The 17,187-nt window shown below is 46.1% G+C and overlaps 1 protein-coding gene across 3 annotated transcripts in view; it reads left to right on the forward strand.

The window, feature by feature from the left end:
• Positions 1 to 16,556, forward strand: part of LOC134345782 (clathrin light chain A-like) — a 53,889-nt gene extending 37,333 nt beyond the window's left edge. For all 3 annotated transcript variants that reach the window (XM_063046979.1, XM_063046980.1, XM_063046981.1), the window contains 4 exons: positions 1,473 to 1,584; positions 7,152 to 7,205; positions 12,821 to 12,856; positions 16,065 to 16,556. In XM_063046979.1, coding sequence (XP_062903049.1) covers positions 1,473 to 1,584; positions 7,152 to 7,205; positions 12,821 to 12,856; positions 16,065 to 16,236 — 374 coding nt within the window. In that variant the 3' untranslated portion in view covers positions 16,237 to 16,556. The remainder of the gene's footprint in view (positions 1 to 1,472; positions 1,585 to 7,151; positions 7,206 to 12,820; positions 12,857 to 16,064) is intronic.
• The last annotated feature ends 631 nt before the right edge of the window (positions 16,557 to 17,187 follow it).

Below are 17,187 nucleotides of genomic sequence, written 5' to 3' on the forward strand. Positions count from 1 at the left end.
ATAGGTATCTGAGTAGCCAGGGCATCAAAGGTTATGGTGAGAAGGCGGGGGAGTGGGACTAAATGGGAGAATGGACTAGCTCATGATAACATGGCGGAGCAGACTCGATGGGCCGAATGGCCGACTTCTGCTCCTTTGTCTTATGGACTCGGTAATAGTTGGGTGTATAAAGGAGGATGGGAGGATAAGTACAGGACCCTGGTGTAAGTGTTGCAAGCTGAATCATCTACAGCTCAGCATCAGTAAGATAAAGGAGATGATGATGGACTTTCAGAAGACTAAGCCTGCACTGCTCCCTGTTACTAGTGATGGTGAAGACGTGGATGTGGTGAGGACCTGCAGGTACTTTGGGGTGCACCTGGATAACAGACTTGAGTGGAGCACCAACACAGAGGCTGTGTACAAGAAGAGCCAGAGTTGCCTCTACTTCCTGAGGAGACCAAGGTCCTTTGGAGTGTGCAGGCCTCTCCTTCACATGTTCTACCAGTCTGTTGTCACCAGTACAGTCTTCTATGTGGTGGTGCGCTGGGGCAATGGCATCAACATGGGTGATGCTAACAGGATCAATAAACTGATTAGAAAAGCTGGCTCTGTATAGGAGTCAAACTGGACACACCGGAGGCTGTGGTAAAACAAAGGATCCTATGGAAAATCCTGGCAATGCTGGACAATGTTTCTCACCCTCTGCATACCACCTTGGCTAAACAGAGGAGTACTTTTAGTAATTGATTAAGATAACTGTGCTGCTCCAAAGAGTGCTATATGAGGTCATTCTTACCCTCTGCCAAGTCGGGGAAGTGATGAACCCCTCCTGTTAGACTGCTTGAGATAACTTATTTTTTATTCTTTCTACTTCTCTTCTAATATTTGTATATCTGTGCATTTGTAGTGCTACTGTGACACTGTAATTTCATTTGGGATCAATTAAGTATCTATCTATCTATCTTTTTGGTTTCCAAATAGCCATGGGAGACAGGAGTAGTGGTAAAAGTAGTCACAGATCAATATGGCATGAATACAGGCCTTTTGACATAATGAGTCCCTTCTGGCCACGTTATCCAACTAGCTAGTCCCAATTTCCTGTGTTCAGCCCATAACCCTCCCTCTCCTCCATTCAGCTTAAATGATACTTTGAAGTTAGTTAATTTACAACTGTAGTGGTTAAGGTCAAATGGTTCAATGAGCCTGACCATAAGCCCTGCCTCAATGATACTGAACCTCAGCTCCAGATCCCATCACATTATTACCCCTCTTCCCCTCCCACACCACCTCGCACACCCGGTCCGCTGCTCTGTTCCGCATGATGCATTGGACACACGTTGAATGGAATGTTGCCGCACAGGAGTTCCCATGCAGTGCCATGTTGATCTGCATTGCGCAGTCTCTAACCCATGGACTCCATTGTGTGGTCACTGCAGGAATGGTGGAATCTCACTACAAGAAAATAAGACGTTATTCTTTGAATTCCTTAGATGCAAACTCGCGTGAAGCGGAGCTAGAGTGGAGAGAGAAGGCTAAGAAAGAATTGGAAGACTGGTACACACAACAGGAGGAGCATCTGGAGGAAATGAAAACCAATAACAGGTAGTCACAGGAGGCTTATTCTTATGGAGATTCCCACCGTTCCAAGAAAACCTTGCTTTTTGTATGGGAATTCTTGGCAACTTTTTATCGATTATACTCTTGCAATCTCAAAGTTAACGATAAAACAAATGAAGTGTATAAAGAAGCAAAGTTGTGAGCGGTGCATTCAGCCTGCTCCATACTCAGTTTGATCACAACTGATCTTTATCTTCATTTCATTTGCCACCTTGTCCATAAGCCGTTAATTGCCACACGCAATAAAGAACAGTTCAAGTTTTGAAGTTTTCACAGTCCCCAGCTTGAGTAGCTTTTTGAGGGAGACAGTGTCAGATCTCCACTCTCCTTTATACATTCTACTATATTGTTCATTCAAAGAGAATCTCAACCAATATCAACTAATGTTGGCCCATGTGCTGACTCCAGAACCGCAAAACCAGCTTTGATTAAGGGTTGCCCTGTGTTGGACGGAATCAATGTACAGTAAATTAGCTGGTGACTGTTCATCCACCATTTCCTCATTGATTCTAATAGAGGAAAATGTCAAAATGAAAGGATCTAGGTTTAATTCCATTACATTTACTGTATATTTTGCCATTTCTTTAAACTTTCTCATTTTGAAGTTTCTGCTCCTTTTACTTGTTTTGTTATCAGTCAGCCTTGGCAGTGAGGGAAGGTTTTGAGGGAACTTTCCAGCCAAAATACTCAGTCAGTAGAACTTCAAAACTTGTTTTCTTCCATCCCTTGTTACCTGAACAGAAGCATTAGGAATAAACTTTATAATTTTGATGTTGTCACTTCTTCTGAATCAGCGCTTCCATAAAAACACGTCCAAATTTATGTCAGTTTTCAGATCTGCTTTCCTTGTGTGTCTCCTTCCTCTCCTCATCAATCTCTCTAACACCTACATCTACTCCCCCAGGACAGGATTGCGCTTACTCATCTGGCAGCTCAGGAGCTGTGAGTGCAGACTGTGCCCTTCCAGTATGGAGAGGCGCTTCTGGGAAAGAGGAGTCAGTCAGCGGAGATGGATTTTATTTTTAATTCCAAATTTTTCCAGGGAACGTGACGAGCTTCTGAACACAAGTCACAGTTTCCACAGCTCTGCAGCATCATCCATTTCAGAAGTGAAACTGGAAGGAAAGGCTCCCGTTTCTTAATGTATCAAGGGAAAGCTTGCTTCAGGGAGCAATTACTCTTGGCTGCTGCATACACCATAGAATTACACTGTAAAAGTCTCTGGTAATGAATAAGTCATGGAGTCATACAGTATGGAATTGGGCTCTTTGGCCCAACTGATCCATTTGGCCCATATCCAAGTACCTTTTAGAAGTTGTTAATGTGCCTGCCTCAACCACTTCCTCTGGCAGCTCGTTCCATATACTGACCACTTACTAGGTGAAAAAGTTGCCCCTCAGGCTCCTATTAAATCTCTTAAACCTACGTCCTCTGGTTCTTGATTCCCAACCACCCCCCCACAAACCCGTGAATAAGCTGAGCACAGAGTTTATCTGTGCCCTTATAACTTTTATACATTTCTGTAAGATCATTTCTTTAAGACAAGGTTGATTTTTGCATAGTAGGGGGATTGAGAGTTATGGGGGAAAGGCAGGTAGGTGGAGATGAGTCCATGGCCAGATCAGCCATGATCTTATTGAATAGCAGAACAGGCTTAACGGGCCAGATGGGCCTACTCCTGCTCCTATTTCTTGTGTTGTTATGTACTATCTGGCATAGAATGCTAAATTTTATAAAGCTACATGGAAAGAGAGGAAAAGGTTGATCAAAACCACACTGGCCAGCCAGTGTGACTCCACGCTGTGGTGGAATCTCCTGCCAGCTGTGCCATTTTCTGGGATAAGGAAAGGAGTCTGCAGCCAGGAGGTCCCTGTTGTGGCCAAATAGTGACCAGGGGCATTAACCTTCTTTTCCATCAGTTTAGGTAGTTCCCGCTGATAGGGGGACACCTGACAGCAACTAGGAACAACAGAGGTGGGAACTGCTTCTACCCTAAGGTAGACGATGAGGGACGAGTGCAAGAAGGAAAGTGAAAACGGAAGTTATGAATTACAAAGGGATCTCGATCAGCTGGGCAAGAGGGCTGAGGTCTGGCAAATGGATTTTAATTCAAATAAGCGTGAAGTGTTGCATGTTTGGAAGATGGATGAGGGTAGGACTTTCACAGTGCAGGGTCCTGGGAAGTGTTGAATAGAAGGATCTAGGAACGTAAGTGTATGATTTCCTGAAAGGTAGTGAAGAAGGCTGTTGGCATCCGGTCCCTCATCAGTCAGGGCACTGGGTAGAAAAGCAGGGATGTTATGTTGCAATTGTACGGGATGTTGGTAAGGCCTCATTTGGAATACAGTCATGTATATAATTTTGAGCCCCCTGCTATGAGAAAATTGCCATTAAATTGGAAAAGGTGCAGAGGGGATTTATGAGGATGTTGCCAGAACTCGGGAGGCTAAATTATAAAGGGAGATTCAACAGGTTGGGATTTTTTTTCAGATGCAAGTTCGTTTATTTATTATGTATACATCAAAATACACAGTGAAATGTGTCATTTCAATTAACAACCAACACCACCTAAGGAAGTGCTGGGGACAGCCTGAGAGTTTCACTGCACATTCTAGCACCAACATAACATAACCACAATGTTCAGTTGAACAACACAAGCATCAACAGCAGCAACAAAACAAGGCAACAATAAAACAAGCCCTATTCCACACACACACACACACACACACACACACACACACACACACACACTCACACACACACACAGCTCCAATCCCAGACAGGCTTCCTCTGGATGCTCAGACGTGCAGACATTGGGCCTGGACTCTCAGACACTGGGCCTGGACTCGCAGTCACGGACTCTCAGACATTGGGCCTGGACTCTCGGACATTGGGCCTGGACTCTCGGACATTGGGCCTGGACTCTCAGACATTGGGCCTGGACTCTCAGACACTGGGCCTGTACCCTCAGACATTGGACCTGTACTCTCAGACACCGGGCCTGGGCTCGCAGTCGCAGCCTCTCAGACACTGGGCCTGGACTCTCAGACATTGGGCCTGGACTCGCAGTCGCAGACTCTCAGGCACTGGACCTGGACTCTCAGACACTGGGCCTGTACTCTCAGACATTGGACCTGTACTCTCAGACACCGGGCCTGGGCTCGCAGTCGCAGCCTCTCAGACACTGGGCCTGGACTCTCAGACATTGGGCCTGGACTCGCAGTCGCAGCCTCTCAGACACTGGGCCTGGACTCTCAGACACTGGGCCTGGACTCTCAGACACTAGGCCTGGACTCGCAGCCACTGGGCCTGGACTCTCAGCCACTGGGCCTGGACTCGCAGTCGCAGACTCTCAGCCACTGGGCCTGGACTCGCAGTCGCAGACTCTCAGACACTGGACCTGGACTCTCAGACACTGGGCCTGTACTCTCAGACATTGGACCTGTACTCTCAGACACCGGGCCTGGGCTCGCAGTCGCAGCCTCTCAGACACTGGGCCTGGACTCTCAGACATTGGGCCTGGACTCTCAGCCACTGGGCCTGGACTCGCAGTCGCAGACTCTCAGCCACTGGGCCTGGACTCGCAGTCGCAGACTCTCAGACACTGGGCCTGGACTCACAGTCGCAGACTCTCAGACACTGGGCCTGGACTCGCAGTCTCAGACTCTCAGACACTGGGCCTGGACTCGCAGTCGCAGACTCTCAGACACTGGGCCTGGACTTTCAGACACTGGACCTGGACTCTCAGACATTGGGCCTGGACTCGCAGTCGCAGACTCTCAGACACTGGGCCTGGACTCACAGTCGCAGACTCTCAGACATTGGGCCTGGACTCTCAGACACTGGACCTGGACTCTCAGACATTGGGCCTGGACTCGCAGTCGCAGACTCTCAGACATTGGGCCTGGACTCGCAGTCGCAGACTCTCAGACATTGGGCCTGGACTCGCAGTCACAGACTCTCAGACACTGGGCCTGGACTCGCAGTCGCAGACTCTCAGACACTGGGCCTGGGCTCTCAGACACTGGACCTGGACTCTCAGACATTGGGCCTGGACTCGCAGTCGCAGATTCTCAGACATTGGGTCTGGACTCGCAGTCGCAGACTCTCAGACATTGGGCCTGGACTTGCAGTCGCAGACTCTCAGACATTGGGCCTGGACTCGCAGTCGCAGACTCTCAGACATTGGGCCTGGACTTGCAGTCACAGACTCTCAGACACTGGGCCTGGACTCGCAGTCGCAGACTCTCAGACACTGGGCCTGGGCTCTCAGACACTGGACCTGGACTCTCAGACATTGGGCCTGGACTCGCAGTCGCAGACTCTCAGACATTGGGCCTGGACTCGCAGTCGCAGACTCTCAGACATTGGGCCTGGACTCGCAGTCGCAGACTCTCAGACATTGGGCCTGGACTCGCAGTCGCAGACTCTCAGACATTGGGCCTGGTCTCGCAGTCGCAGACTCTCAGACATTGGGCCTGGACTCGCAGTCGCAGACTCTCAGACATTGGGCCTGGTCTCGCAGTCGCAGGCTCTCAGACATTGGGCCTGGACTCTCAGACACTGGGCCTGGTCTCGCAGTCGCAGACTCTCAGACATTGGGCCTGGACTTCTGGCTTTAGTAATGAGTCCCCAGTCTCAGCATCTACATGTGGAAAGAGGAGGGTATACAATGGAAATACCCATCACTTTTTACTGGAGTGTTGCAGAATGAGTGGTGATCTTAAGGAGGTGTATAAAATCATGAGAGGCATAGAAGGGGTGAATGCGCACAGTTTTTATTCCACAAGAACTAGTGGGAATAGCTTTAAGGTGAGAGGGGAGGGATTTAATAGGAACCTGAGGAGCAACTTTTCCACACAAACTGTGGTTAGTATATGGAATGAGCTGCCAGAGGAAGAAGTTCAGGCAGGTATATAAACACATTTAAAAGACTTTTGGACTAGATACATAGAAAGGAAAGGTTTAGAGGGATATGGGCCAAACATAGGTAAATGAGAGTAGCTCAGATGGGAATCATGGTCATCACAGAGCAGATGGACCGAAGGGCCTGTTTCCACATAGTATGACTCTACGACTCTCTAAGTGGCACTGAAGTAAAAGATTGGTCATACTCTTGCTGAATGCCATAGCAGGCTCTTTCTTCTCCATCTTGTTCTTGTGTGGAAGTTGTTTGGTTACAGACTGCCTGAGAGGAAATTAACATCTTGTGCTGCTGAAGCTTCCATTGGGTGTAAGTGTGAAGGTTGACAGGAAGTCCAAAGGCTTGCATCACTGAGGAAATCGGTGGGTGGCCACTTCCTCCCCACCTCATTCCCTCTGCTCCTTCTCTACAGTCAGAGAGCAGAGCCCAGATGACGTGGAAGGTCAGTGGAACAGGTCCCCACCCAACATTCCTCGCTCTTCTCTCCAGCCTCCACATCCCCAGGCTCTCTCTGAGAACTCAGTGATGTGCTTTGTCCTGTTGCTTTGACTGGGTTCTTATTCCTGTTTTACTTTCTTCTCTCTACTGCTGATCCACGGACCACACAACTGACATCTTCATCCCCAAGGATTCTGGATGAAGCTTTCTACAAACAACCGTTCGCCGATGTCATTGGCTATGTGTATGTTGCCTTTCAATATTTCTCTTTTCTATTCTTTCAAATCCTTCCAGAAGATGTTCATTAGCAAAATACAACAGATTCTGGAAATATAACATAGATGCAGAAGATTCTGGGCAGATAAGGCAGCAACTGTGGAGAGAGCTGGATTGTTAATGGATAAGGTCTATGACCCTTTATGAGAACCGGTGCTGCTCAATATTGTCAGCACTCTCACTTTTAATTTTGGATTTCCAGCATCTGTAGGTTTTGTTTTTCTATATTTTTTGTTATTGTAGATATGGTGACACATTCTTCTCTTTTTAACGTATCTTAAATATGGATTAAATAGTGCCTAGATTGATAAATATTCCTAACACTCTAGGATAGTAGGAAAGCTATGGAATGTTACTGTTAGATTGCACTGGTCTTCATGTGTAAGAAAAGATCTTAATGTATTGGAAGCAATTTAGTGAAGATTTACTACACTAACACCTGGAATAGTAAGGTTGTCTTATGAAGTAAGGTTGGACAGGCTGAGTCTGTATCTACTGAAGTTTAGAAGAGAGAAGGGGAACTAGATTGGTGGAGTGTGGAGAGGACGTTTCCTCTTGCAGGTGAATCTAACATTAGAGGTAATTGTTCAGAAATTGACACGTACACGCGCACACAGACACACATCCTCCAGTGGGATCTTTGGAACTCCCTTCCTCAAAGCCACTGAAAGCAAGGTCTTTGAGTAGGGCTGAAAGATTCGGGTCATTGAGATGTATAGCACAGAAACAGAATTTGATTTGTATCACTGACTTAGGATGATGTGAAATAAAGTTGTAAAATTACTATAAATCACAAAATTACAAAAATAAATAAACAGTGCAAGTAAAAAGGAACAATGAGAGTGATATGGGTTCATGGACCATTTAAAACTCTGACGGTGGAGGGGAAGTAGCTATTCCTGAATTGTTGAATGTGGGTTTTCGGACTCCTGTACCTCCTCCTGATGGTGGTTACAGGTCCCTTGACCCACCGTGTCTACCTGTCTGTACCAAATCTACTTGGCTGCATTAATTCAGGATGTATATTGTATACATTTCTCTGACATTAAATGCACCTATTGAATTCTGTATCCTCTATGCCATGCTCGTTCAAGGACCTGTTCAGATGTCTCTTAAATGTTCTTACTGTTAATGCCTCACCACCTCCCTTGGCAGCTTATTCCAGATACCAACTACCCTTTGTGTGAAAAATCTACCCCTCAGATCCCCCTTAAATCTCTCATTATAACTTCAGCCCTTCTGTCCATATGGACCGAGACAGGACCATGGAGCAGTGATTACGATCTGATCAGTCCTGATCTTCTTAAATAGGGGGCAGTTTTGCTGGGGGGAGTGGCCGCAGTCTGCTCCTGATTTACACAAGTTCAGCTGCTTCTTAATGTGTGACCATCCTCCCAGTTAGAGGACACAAATGGTCTCAATCCACTGAGATATTCACTGTCTGTTTCCAACCTGTTTACCAGCTCCTGGATTGTTTACTTTAAACTGTTTTTATGTCTAAGGGGCCCTAAAACACAGAACATTATCTGCTTAATTGCATCAATAAACCTGTGTGGATTTTTAAAAAAGGATCTAGTGCTTTCCTGGCTTATATGACAAATAAACTCTTCTCAGACTTCCAGCTGGGTACAGGTATTGATTATAACCAACGTTTCAATGACAAACCCTGCCATCTACTTTAGAGATCATGCCTGGATTATGACACTCCCTTCAACAGTCTCTTAATTACTTTATTGAAAAGTCTGGGAAATTATTAAACAAAAATGAAGAACTGGGAGAGGCAGGTGGAAAGATTTTGGCCAGACTTATTTGGTTAACTGATTGGTTTAATATTGTCACATAGCAAACAAAGTACTGGGAAACACAAACAAGATACTGGAGGTCGGGCAGCACTGTGGAAAGGAATAAAGAGATGCCATTTCCAGCCACGACCCTCCATGAGGATTGGGAAAACTTTGTTTTGCATGCTATCCACGCAGATCAGTTCACAACATAAGTACGTCAAGGTAGTAACAGAATGCCAGATACAGTGCTACAGTTACAGAGAAGGGCAGGTTAGGTAAAGACCTAAACGGTACACAACTCACCCGGACCAGAGGAGCTGCACCCTAGGGTTCTGACAGAGGTAGCGTTAGAGATTGTGGTGGCATTAGTAATGATCTTTCAAGAATCATTGGACTCTGGGATGGTTCTGGAGGACTGGAAATTGCAAATGTTACTCCACTCTTTAAGAAAAGAGGAAGGCAGCAGAAAGGAAATTATAGACCAGTTAGCCTGACCTCAGTGGTTGGGAAGATGTTAGAGTCAATTGTTAAGGATGAGGTGATGAAGTACTTGGTGACACAGGACAAGATAGGACAAAGTCAGCATGGTTTCCTTGGGGGAAAATCCTGCCTGACGAACCTGTTGGAATTCTTTGAGGAGATTACAAGTAGGATAGATAAAGGGGATGTAGTCGCTGTTGTATATCTGGACTTTCAGAAGGCCTTTGACAAGGTGCCACACAGGAGGCTGCTTACCAAGTTAAGAGCCCATGGTATTACAGGAAAGTTACTAACATGGTTAGAGCATTGGCTGATTGGTAGGCAGTGTGTGGGAATAAAGGATCCTTTTCTGGTTGGCTGCCAGTGACTACTGGTGTTCCACAGGGGTCAGTGTTGGGACCACTTCTTTTTATGCTGTATATAAATGATTTAGATGATGGAATAGATGGCTTTCTTGTCAAGTTTGCAGATGATACAAAGATTGGTGGTGGGGCAGGTAGTGTTGAGGAAATAGGTAGGATACAGAAGGCCTTAAACAGATTAGGAGAATGGGCAAGAAAGTGGTAAATGAAATACAGTGTTGGAAAATGCATGGTCATGTACTTTGGTAGTAGGAATAAATGTGCAGACTATTTTCTACACAGGGAGAAACTCCAGGAATCGGAGATGCAGAGGGACTTGGGAGTCCTTGTGCAGAACACCCTGAAGGTTAACTTGCAGGTTGAGTCAGTGGTGAGGAAGGCAAATGCCATGTTAGCATACTAGAGCAAGGATATGATGCTGAGGCTTTATAAGACACTGGTGAGGCCTCACCTTGAGTACTGCAAACAGTTTTGGGCCCCTCATCTTAGAAAAGATGTGCTGGCATCGGAGAGGGTCCAGAGGAGGTTTACAAGGATGATTCCAGGAATGAAAGGGTTATCATTCGAGGAACCTTTGATGGCTCTGGGTCTGTACTCGCTGGAATTCAGAAGGATAAGGGGGGATCTCACTGAAGCCTTTCGAATGTTGAAAGGCCTAGACAGAGTAGATGTGGAAAGGATGTTTCCCATGGTGGGAGAGTCTAGGACAAGAGGGCACAGCCTCAGGATAGAGGGGTGCCCCTTCAAAACAGAGATGAGGAGAAATTTCTTTGGCTAAAGAGTGGTGAATTTGTGGAAGCTGTGAAGGCCAGGTCGTCGGGTGTATTTAAGGCAGAGGTTGATAGGTTCTTGATTGAACATGGCATCAAAGGTTACAGGGAGAAGGCCAGGAACTGGGGTTGAGGATCAGCCGTGACTGAATGGCAGAGCAGATTCGATGGGCCATATAGCCTAATCCTGCTCCTATGTCTTATGGTCTTTTGGTAATAAGGTGCAAGAGTCATGATAAGGTGGATTGTGGACTCTCGAGTCTGTGAGTCCAGGCTCTGAAGTGAGAAGTTATGCGTGGAGATGGTTCAGCCTACCTTGGTGGTGTTCAAGGAGAATTCAATTTAAATGAGATGGTAATCTGTAAAAACTAGCTAAATTTCAGAGATAATTCCTGTGGGTTTATAGTGTTAACAGTTTTGCTGTGAAAAGGTGTTTGTATATTCTGTGTGTTATAACACGCAGGACTAATTACAACCAGAATCACAAACTCTTAAAAATCCCACAAAATGATAAAATCACCCTTCTGAATGTTATCAACAACATGCCTGAAAATACAAGGGTTTACACCACCACTTCATGGTTCCAGAGACCTTGTGTCAATGCTGACCTCCAGTGCTGTCTCTGTGGAGTTTGCACGTTCTCCCTGTGACTGTGTGGGATTTTCCGGTTTCCTTTCACATCTCATGGACTTGTGGGTCACTAGGTTAATTGGCCAGTGTAGCTTGCTCCACGTTTGAATGGGTAAGAAATCAAAGGGAGTGAATTAGCTGCAGATGTACGGATAAATGAGGAGAGGGGGAATGGGTTTGATGGGATTGCTCTCCAGGAATCAGCATTGGCCCAATGGGCCAAATGGTATCGGCTTATTATTGTCACTTGTACCAAAATATAGTGCAAAGCTTGTCTTGCATACTGCTCTCACAGATCAAATCCTTACACAGTGCATTGAGCGAGAACAAGCAAAACAATAACAATGCGAAATAAAGTATAAAAGCTACTGAAACAGTGCGTTGCAGGGAAAGAACAAAGTGCAAAATGTTAACGAGGTAGATTGTGAGGCCGAGAGGCCATAAGGTCAGTTCAGGTAACGCTGGGATAGAAGTTGTCCGTGAGCCTGGTGGTACGTGCTTTCCGACTTTGCTTGGGTGAAGGGAGAAGAGAGAATGAGCAGGGTGGGTTTGATTTTTGCTGTCTGCATTACTGAGGTAGTGAGAGGTACAGACAGAGTCCATAGACTGGAAGCTGGTTCCTGTGATTTGTTGAGCTGCGTCTACAACTCTCTGCAGTTGCTTGAGGTCATGTGCAAAGCAGTTCCTGCAGCAACAGGAGAAAATCTGCAGATGCTGGACATCCAAACGACACACACAAAACACTGGAGGAACTCAGCAGGCCAGGCAACGTCTATGGAAAAAGGTAAAGGACTGGTCCTGCTAAAGGGTCTCAGCCTGAAACCTGGACTGTACTCGTTTTCCATAGCTGCCTGGCCTGCTGGGTTCCTCCAGCATTTTGTGAGTTCCTGCACCAAGCCGTTATACATCCAGCCAGAATGCATTCTACGGTGCATCAGTAAAAATCGGTAAGAGTCAATGGGGACATGATGAATTTCTTTATTCTCCTGAGGAAGTAGAGCAATTGGTAAGCCTCTTGGCAAGCCTCTTGGCCTCCAGTTGTGTTGAAATGTGTAAGTAATTGTTAGACCTCTTCCATCATTGGTGTTTAATACTACTTGAGGAACGGGGAGGGCATGGGATTGTAGAGCTAGAATATCATCTACAATGTCTCATCAAACTGACTGCAATCTCATTTGTCTCAGGTGGTACGGGAAAGGATTCTGTACGGTATATTCTGACATAGCCATAGACAGATATTGGGTAGTAGACGTGTGCAAGATCTGGAGTGACTACTTACTAAACTGATTTGGACTATTGGGGGTTTGCAGTTAATGTTGCAAATGTAACGGTCGAGAGACTGGACGGGATTTAACTCAACAACACAGAGTCCATTGAAAGACCATTGACAACCTGGCTCTATTTCTCTGAGTTTTAATTTCCACTGAAGTTGTTTGACATAATCGCTGGTTTTATTTATTGCAGACTCCTGGTGCAGTCTGCTGCTGATTGGTGATTCAGGGCATTGTCCAGTTTTGTAACACTCTAATTTTTTTTTCTTTCCAACATGTGGTGAAGCACAAACATCAAGCAACACTGCTACAACCTACAACAGTTAAGTGAACTCTTCTCCCTTGTTGATACCGTACTGAGCTCTCCAGCTGGAATAGCAGTCCAGGGACAGAATCCACCCTCCGACAACCCCCATCTGTTTCTGAACTTCATTCCTGAGTCATGAGCTGACAGAGGGAGTAGCTACCTGTGACCTGCTGGTGTGTGACGATCTGTGTACATAGAGTATTATGTACTGCAAGAACGTTTCCTCCACAGCCTGTTCAAACAGTAGTGTTTCATCACTCCTGCAGATTGGGATTGGCTCAGCAAGGTTGCAGTGGACTGCAGCTGCTCCTTGTTCCGGGAGGTGATGTCGAGTAGGATGTAGTGCCTGGTCTGACAGCAGACAGAATCTTTCAGTAATGAGTACACCACAGATCACAACATACACAGGCATCGGAGGTAGTTGCTCCCTCTGCCACAGACACTGCGTCCTGTCCTCAACACCACTCTAATCCCAGGCCCCAGGCTGTGTCTGGGTTACACTGGCTAAGGTGAGCAGTCCTGGCCTGTCTATGTCCCAGTGGCAGGTGATTAGGGCAGCACAGTGACACACCCAGTAAAGCCTCTCAACTCTGGAGTCCTGGTTCGATCCTGACCTGCAGTGTTACAGTGTGGAGTTTGTATGTTCTCCCTCTGACCAATGGGTTCCTCCCAGTGTGCTCCCACTTCCCACAGAATAATTGGCCGCTGTAAACTGCTGGCATCAGAATGCAGAAGGACCTGCACCTCTTTGAAGCTCCAAGCCTCTAGTCTGAGACTACTGGGGAGAGGAAAGATGGTTGGTCTGGTACTCAGATCAGCCATGGTCTCAAAAAATCATAGAGCATGGACACAGGCCCTTCAGCCCACTGAATCCATGCTGGCCATCAACTGCATGTTTACCCCAATCCCATTTTCTTCTCCCCACATTTCCTCAACTCCAGCCAGATCCCACCCTTCACCCACACACAGGGGGCAGTACACTGCAGCCGATTAACCCACCAATCTGCATGTGTTTGGGACGTAATAGAAAACTGGAAATGCACTTGGTCAAAGGTAGAAATCCAGACTCCACACAGGACTGCAGGTTGAGGTGTTACTGATTATATTTAAGCTTTTAGTGTTTCTTGAGGGTTTGGAGGAGTTTGGAATTCAGTCATGGACAATCAATGAATTGAATAAAAATAATTATGAGTCAAGTAGCAAAGAAAAATAGATTTGAGAAGCTGAGTAAGTAGAAAAGCAGAAATAGATCACCGAGATACCAGAATGGGGAAAAGGTCTGTGTAATCCACTTGAAAGAGTTGGGATAGATTTGTAAGGAAAGGTAGAAAATGGTAAATAGCTACCTTACCACCATCTTCATAGGGAAAATATACAAAGCAACATGGAATTATGAAAAGTTCTGGAAGTAAGAATGACTAATTTGACAATCAGTCTGAAAACATACTGAAAAATAACTGAGCTGAAAGGCAACAAACCCCTGGATCAGATCTTCAGTTGAAGAGTTAAAACAGTGAGCTGGATAAATCGCTCTCCAGATCTTAGGATGATCCTATGAAGTGGGAGAACTCCCACTGACCAAGAAAGATGCTGCAGGAAAAAAGGTAGTCAGCCTGGCATTGATTGTTGGGATGACAACAGTTTGGAAGGACTTGTGAGTATTGTGTTTGGATTTATTTAAATTACCAACGTGCAAAAGTTATTAAGCAAAATTAGGATTCATAGATTCAGGATTGATTGTCAGACCAATGATGAGAGGAGAAATATGCAGGGAATTTGCTTTTAAACAGGAGTGTGTGTTCAGAGCTATTTGAGGGGAATCAGAATCGGGTTTATTATCACTAAAAGATGTGAAATTTGTTGTTTTGCAGAAGCAGTACAGTGTAATACATAATAAAAATTACTAGGCATTGTATAGAAATATTAAAAAAATGTAAGTAAGGAGTGTAAAACAAGAACAAAATAGTGAGGTGGGTTCTAGGGCCTTTCAGAAATCTGATGGCAGATGGCAAAAGGAGCTGTTTATAAAACACTGAGTGTGTGTCTTCAGGCTCCTGTGCATCCTCTATAGTGATATCAATGAGAAGAGGGTATGTTCTGGCTGGTGAGGGTCTTTAATGACCGATGCTGCCTTCCTGCTGCACTGCCTCTTGCAGGTGTCCTCAGTGGTGGGGGAGGCTGTGCCTGTGATGGAACTAACTAAATCTGCAGCACATTGCGATCCCGTGCATTGAAGCCTCTGTACCGGGCTGTGATGCAGCCAGCCAGGATGCTCTCCACTGTACATCCACAGGATTTTACTGGGGTCTTCGTGACATACCAAACCTCAGACTCGTAGCCAAGCAGAGCCCTGGTGTGCCGCCTTCACGACTGCATCAATGTGCTGGGCCCAGGTCGGATCTCAATGTGTTAGGCAGCATCTGTGAAGACAAAGGGACGGGCAACACATTGGGCGGAAATCCTGCATCAGGACAGGTACAGGGTTGCGATCTGAAATGTCGAACTCAGCCCCCCCACCCCCACCTTCTGCATCCACAGGTGCTCCCTGATCACGGAGTTCCTCCAGCAGATTGTGTCTTGCCCCAGCTTCCAGCATCCGCAGTCCCCAGTGTCCCTCGCTAGGGCGTGCCATCAAGGAGAGACAGTCAAGGCTCTGACTGTTTGCTTCAGGGACAGCAGGGTTGTTTAATTGTGTATGAAGTTATGAGATGCCTCGACAGGATGAACAGTGAGATCTGAGCAGTGATGCTCAGTAAAACCGAGGCAGGGGCCTGAACAGTTAGTAGAGAAATTGGAAAGGAGTTGAGATAAATAAACTATTGCTCACCATGAAGTAAGGGTGGAGAACTTGCAGCCTGCACATCTGGTTGGGAAAGGTGGTCGGGCACGTGAGGGCCTGTGACCAGCAAGAGCTGGGAGATGGATTAATTGACGGTCCATTTGTGGATGGCAGGAGGTTGATCGGCTGTGAAGGGAAGGAGAGTTACCCGGACTGCCAGAGGACAAGAGCAACCTGTGAGGGACACAGAACCACAGCAGTAGAGAATTAACAGGGGTTTCCAGGGTTGAGCAAATGGAACTACAGGGCGAGTCTGGGATTTCACGAACATCACCCTTCATTGTCATTTAGAAAGAAAGCAGGGGAAACTATTTTAGGAGAGCACAGGTAGCATTTCAAAACAGATAGCAGGCATTAAATAGTTGTCCTTTCACGCCCTATTAGGACAGAGGACACAGCGGCAGGTGAAGTCCAGGAAATTGGCTCAGGCTCAGACTGGGAACGTGTCCTACACCTGTGCGACTTGAACTCGAAGACCAGCAAGCCATCCAAGGACGTGTCCCGGATGCGTTCTGTTCTCCTCTCTCTCAGCCAGGTACCCGTGGCTCTGAAGTAAAACCAGAGAGTTTGGACCAAGCTTTCGTAAGAGAAGCATTAACACTGGCACTGTCTGGAAGGATCGCTGGTGTTGAAATCTGCTCACATTCCTTGTCCTCTCAGGTTACCGCCTGGTGAAGGAAGGTTGTGTCCAGGAGAGGGGCTTCATCTATACTCAGTAACCAGGCATTTGCTGTATGCTTTTTGTGAATAGTGGCTCTGCTGTTAGTCGTCTGTGTTCACTGAATGGTGCATTGTTTCCTTCACAAATGTAAATAAGGATTAAAACTGGATTATCAACCAGTATTACACTGAAGATAAAATAAAATATACCACAGCAGTGTGAAGCATTTTGTCACTTTCAGTGTTTCAAATACACTCAGTGGCCACTTCACTAGGTACATCTGCTTGTTAACACACAAATCCAATCAGCCAATCACATGGCAGCAACTCAATGCATAAGAGCATGCAGGCATGGTCAAAAGGTTCAGTTGTTGTTCACAGCAAGGATCAGAATGGGGAAGAAATGTGATCTAAGTGACTTTGACAGTGGAATGATTGTTGGTGCCAGGTGGGGTGGTTTGAGTATCTTGGGAGCTGCTGATCTGGGATTTTCATGCACAAGTCTCTAGAGTTTACAGGGAATGGGGTGAAAAACCTAAAAAAAAATCCAGTGAGTTACAGTTCTGTGGGTGAAAACACCTTGTTAATGAGAGAGGTCAGAGGAGAATGACCAGACTGGTTCAAGCCAACAGGAAGGTGACAGTAACTCAAATAACCACACATTACAACAGTGGTGTGCAGAAGAGCATCTCTGAATGCACGACGTGTCAAACCTTGAAGTGGACGGGCTACAGCAGCAGAAGACCATTTATTTAAACACCAAGTTGCTTTGGCGTTTGCAATCTTGCTATGATATTAATATATATTAATGACTTGGATGAGGGAATTAAATGCAGCATCTCCAAGT

The sequence above is a fragment of the Mobula hypostoma genome, chromosome 4, assembly GCF_963921235.1.
Source record: "Mobula hypostoma chromosome 4, sMobHyp1.1, whole genome shotgun sequence".
Taxonomy (NCBI): domain Eukaryota; kingdom Metazoa; phylum Chordata; class Chondrichthyes; order Myliobatiformes; family Myliobatidae; genus Mobula; species Mobula hypostoma.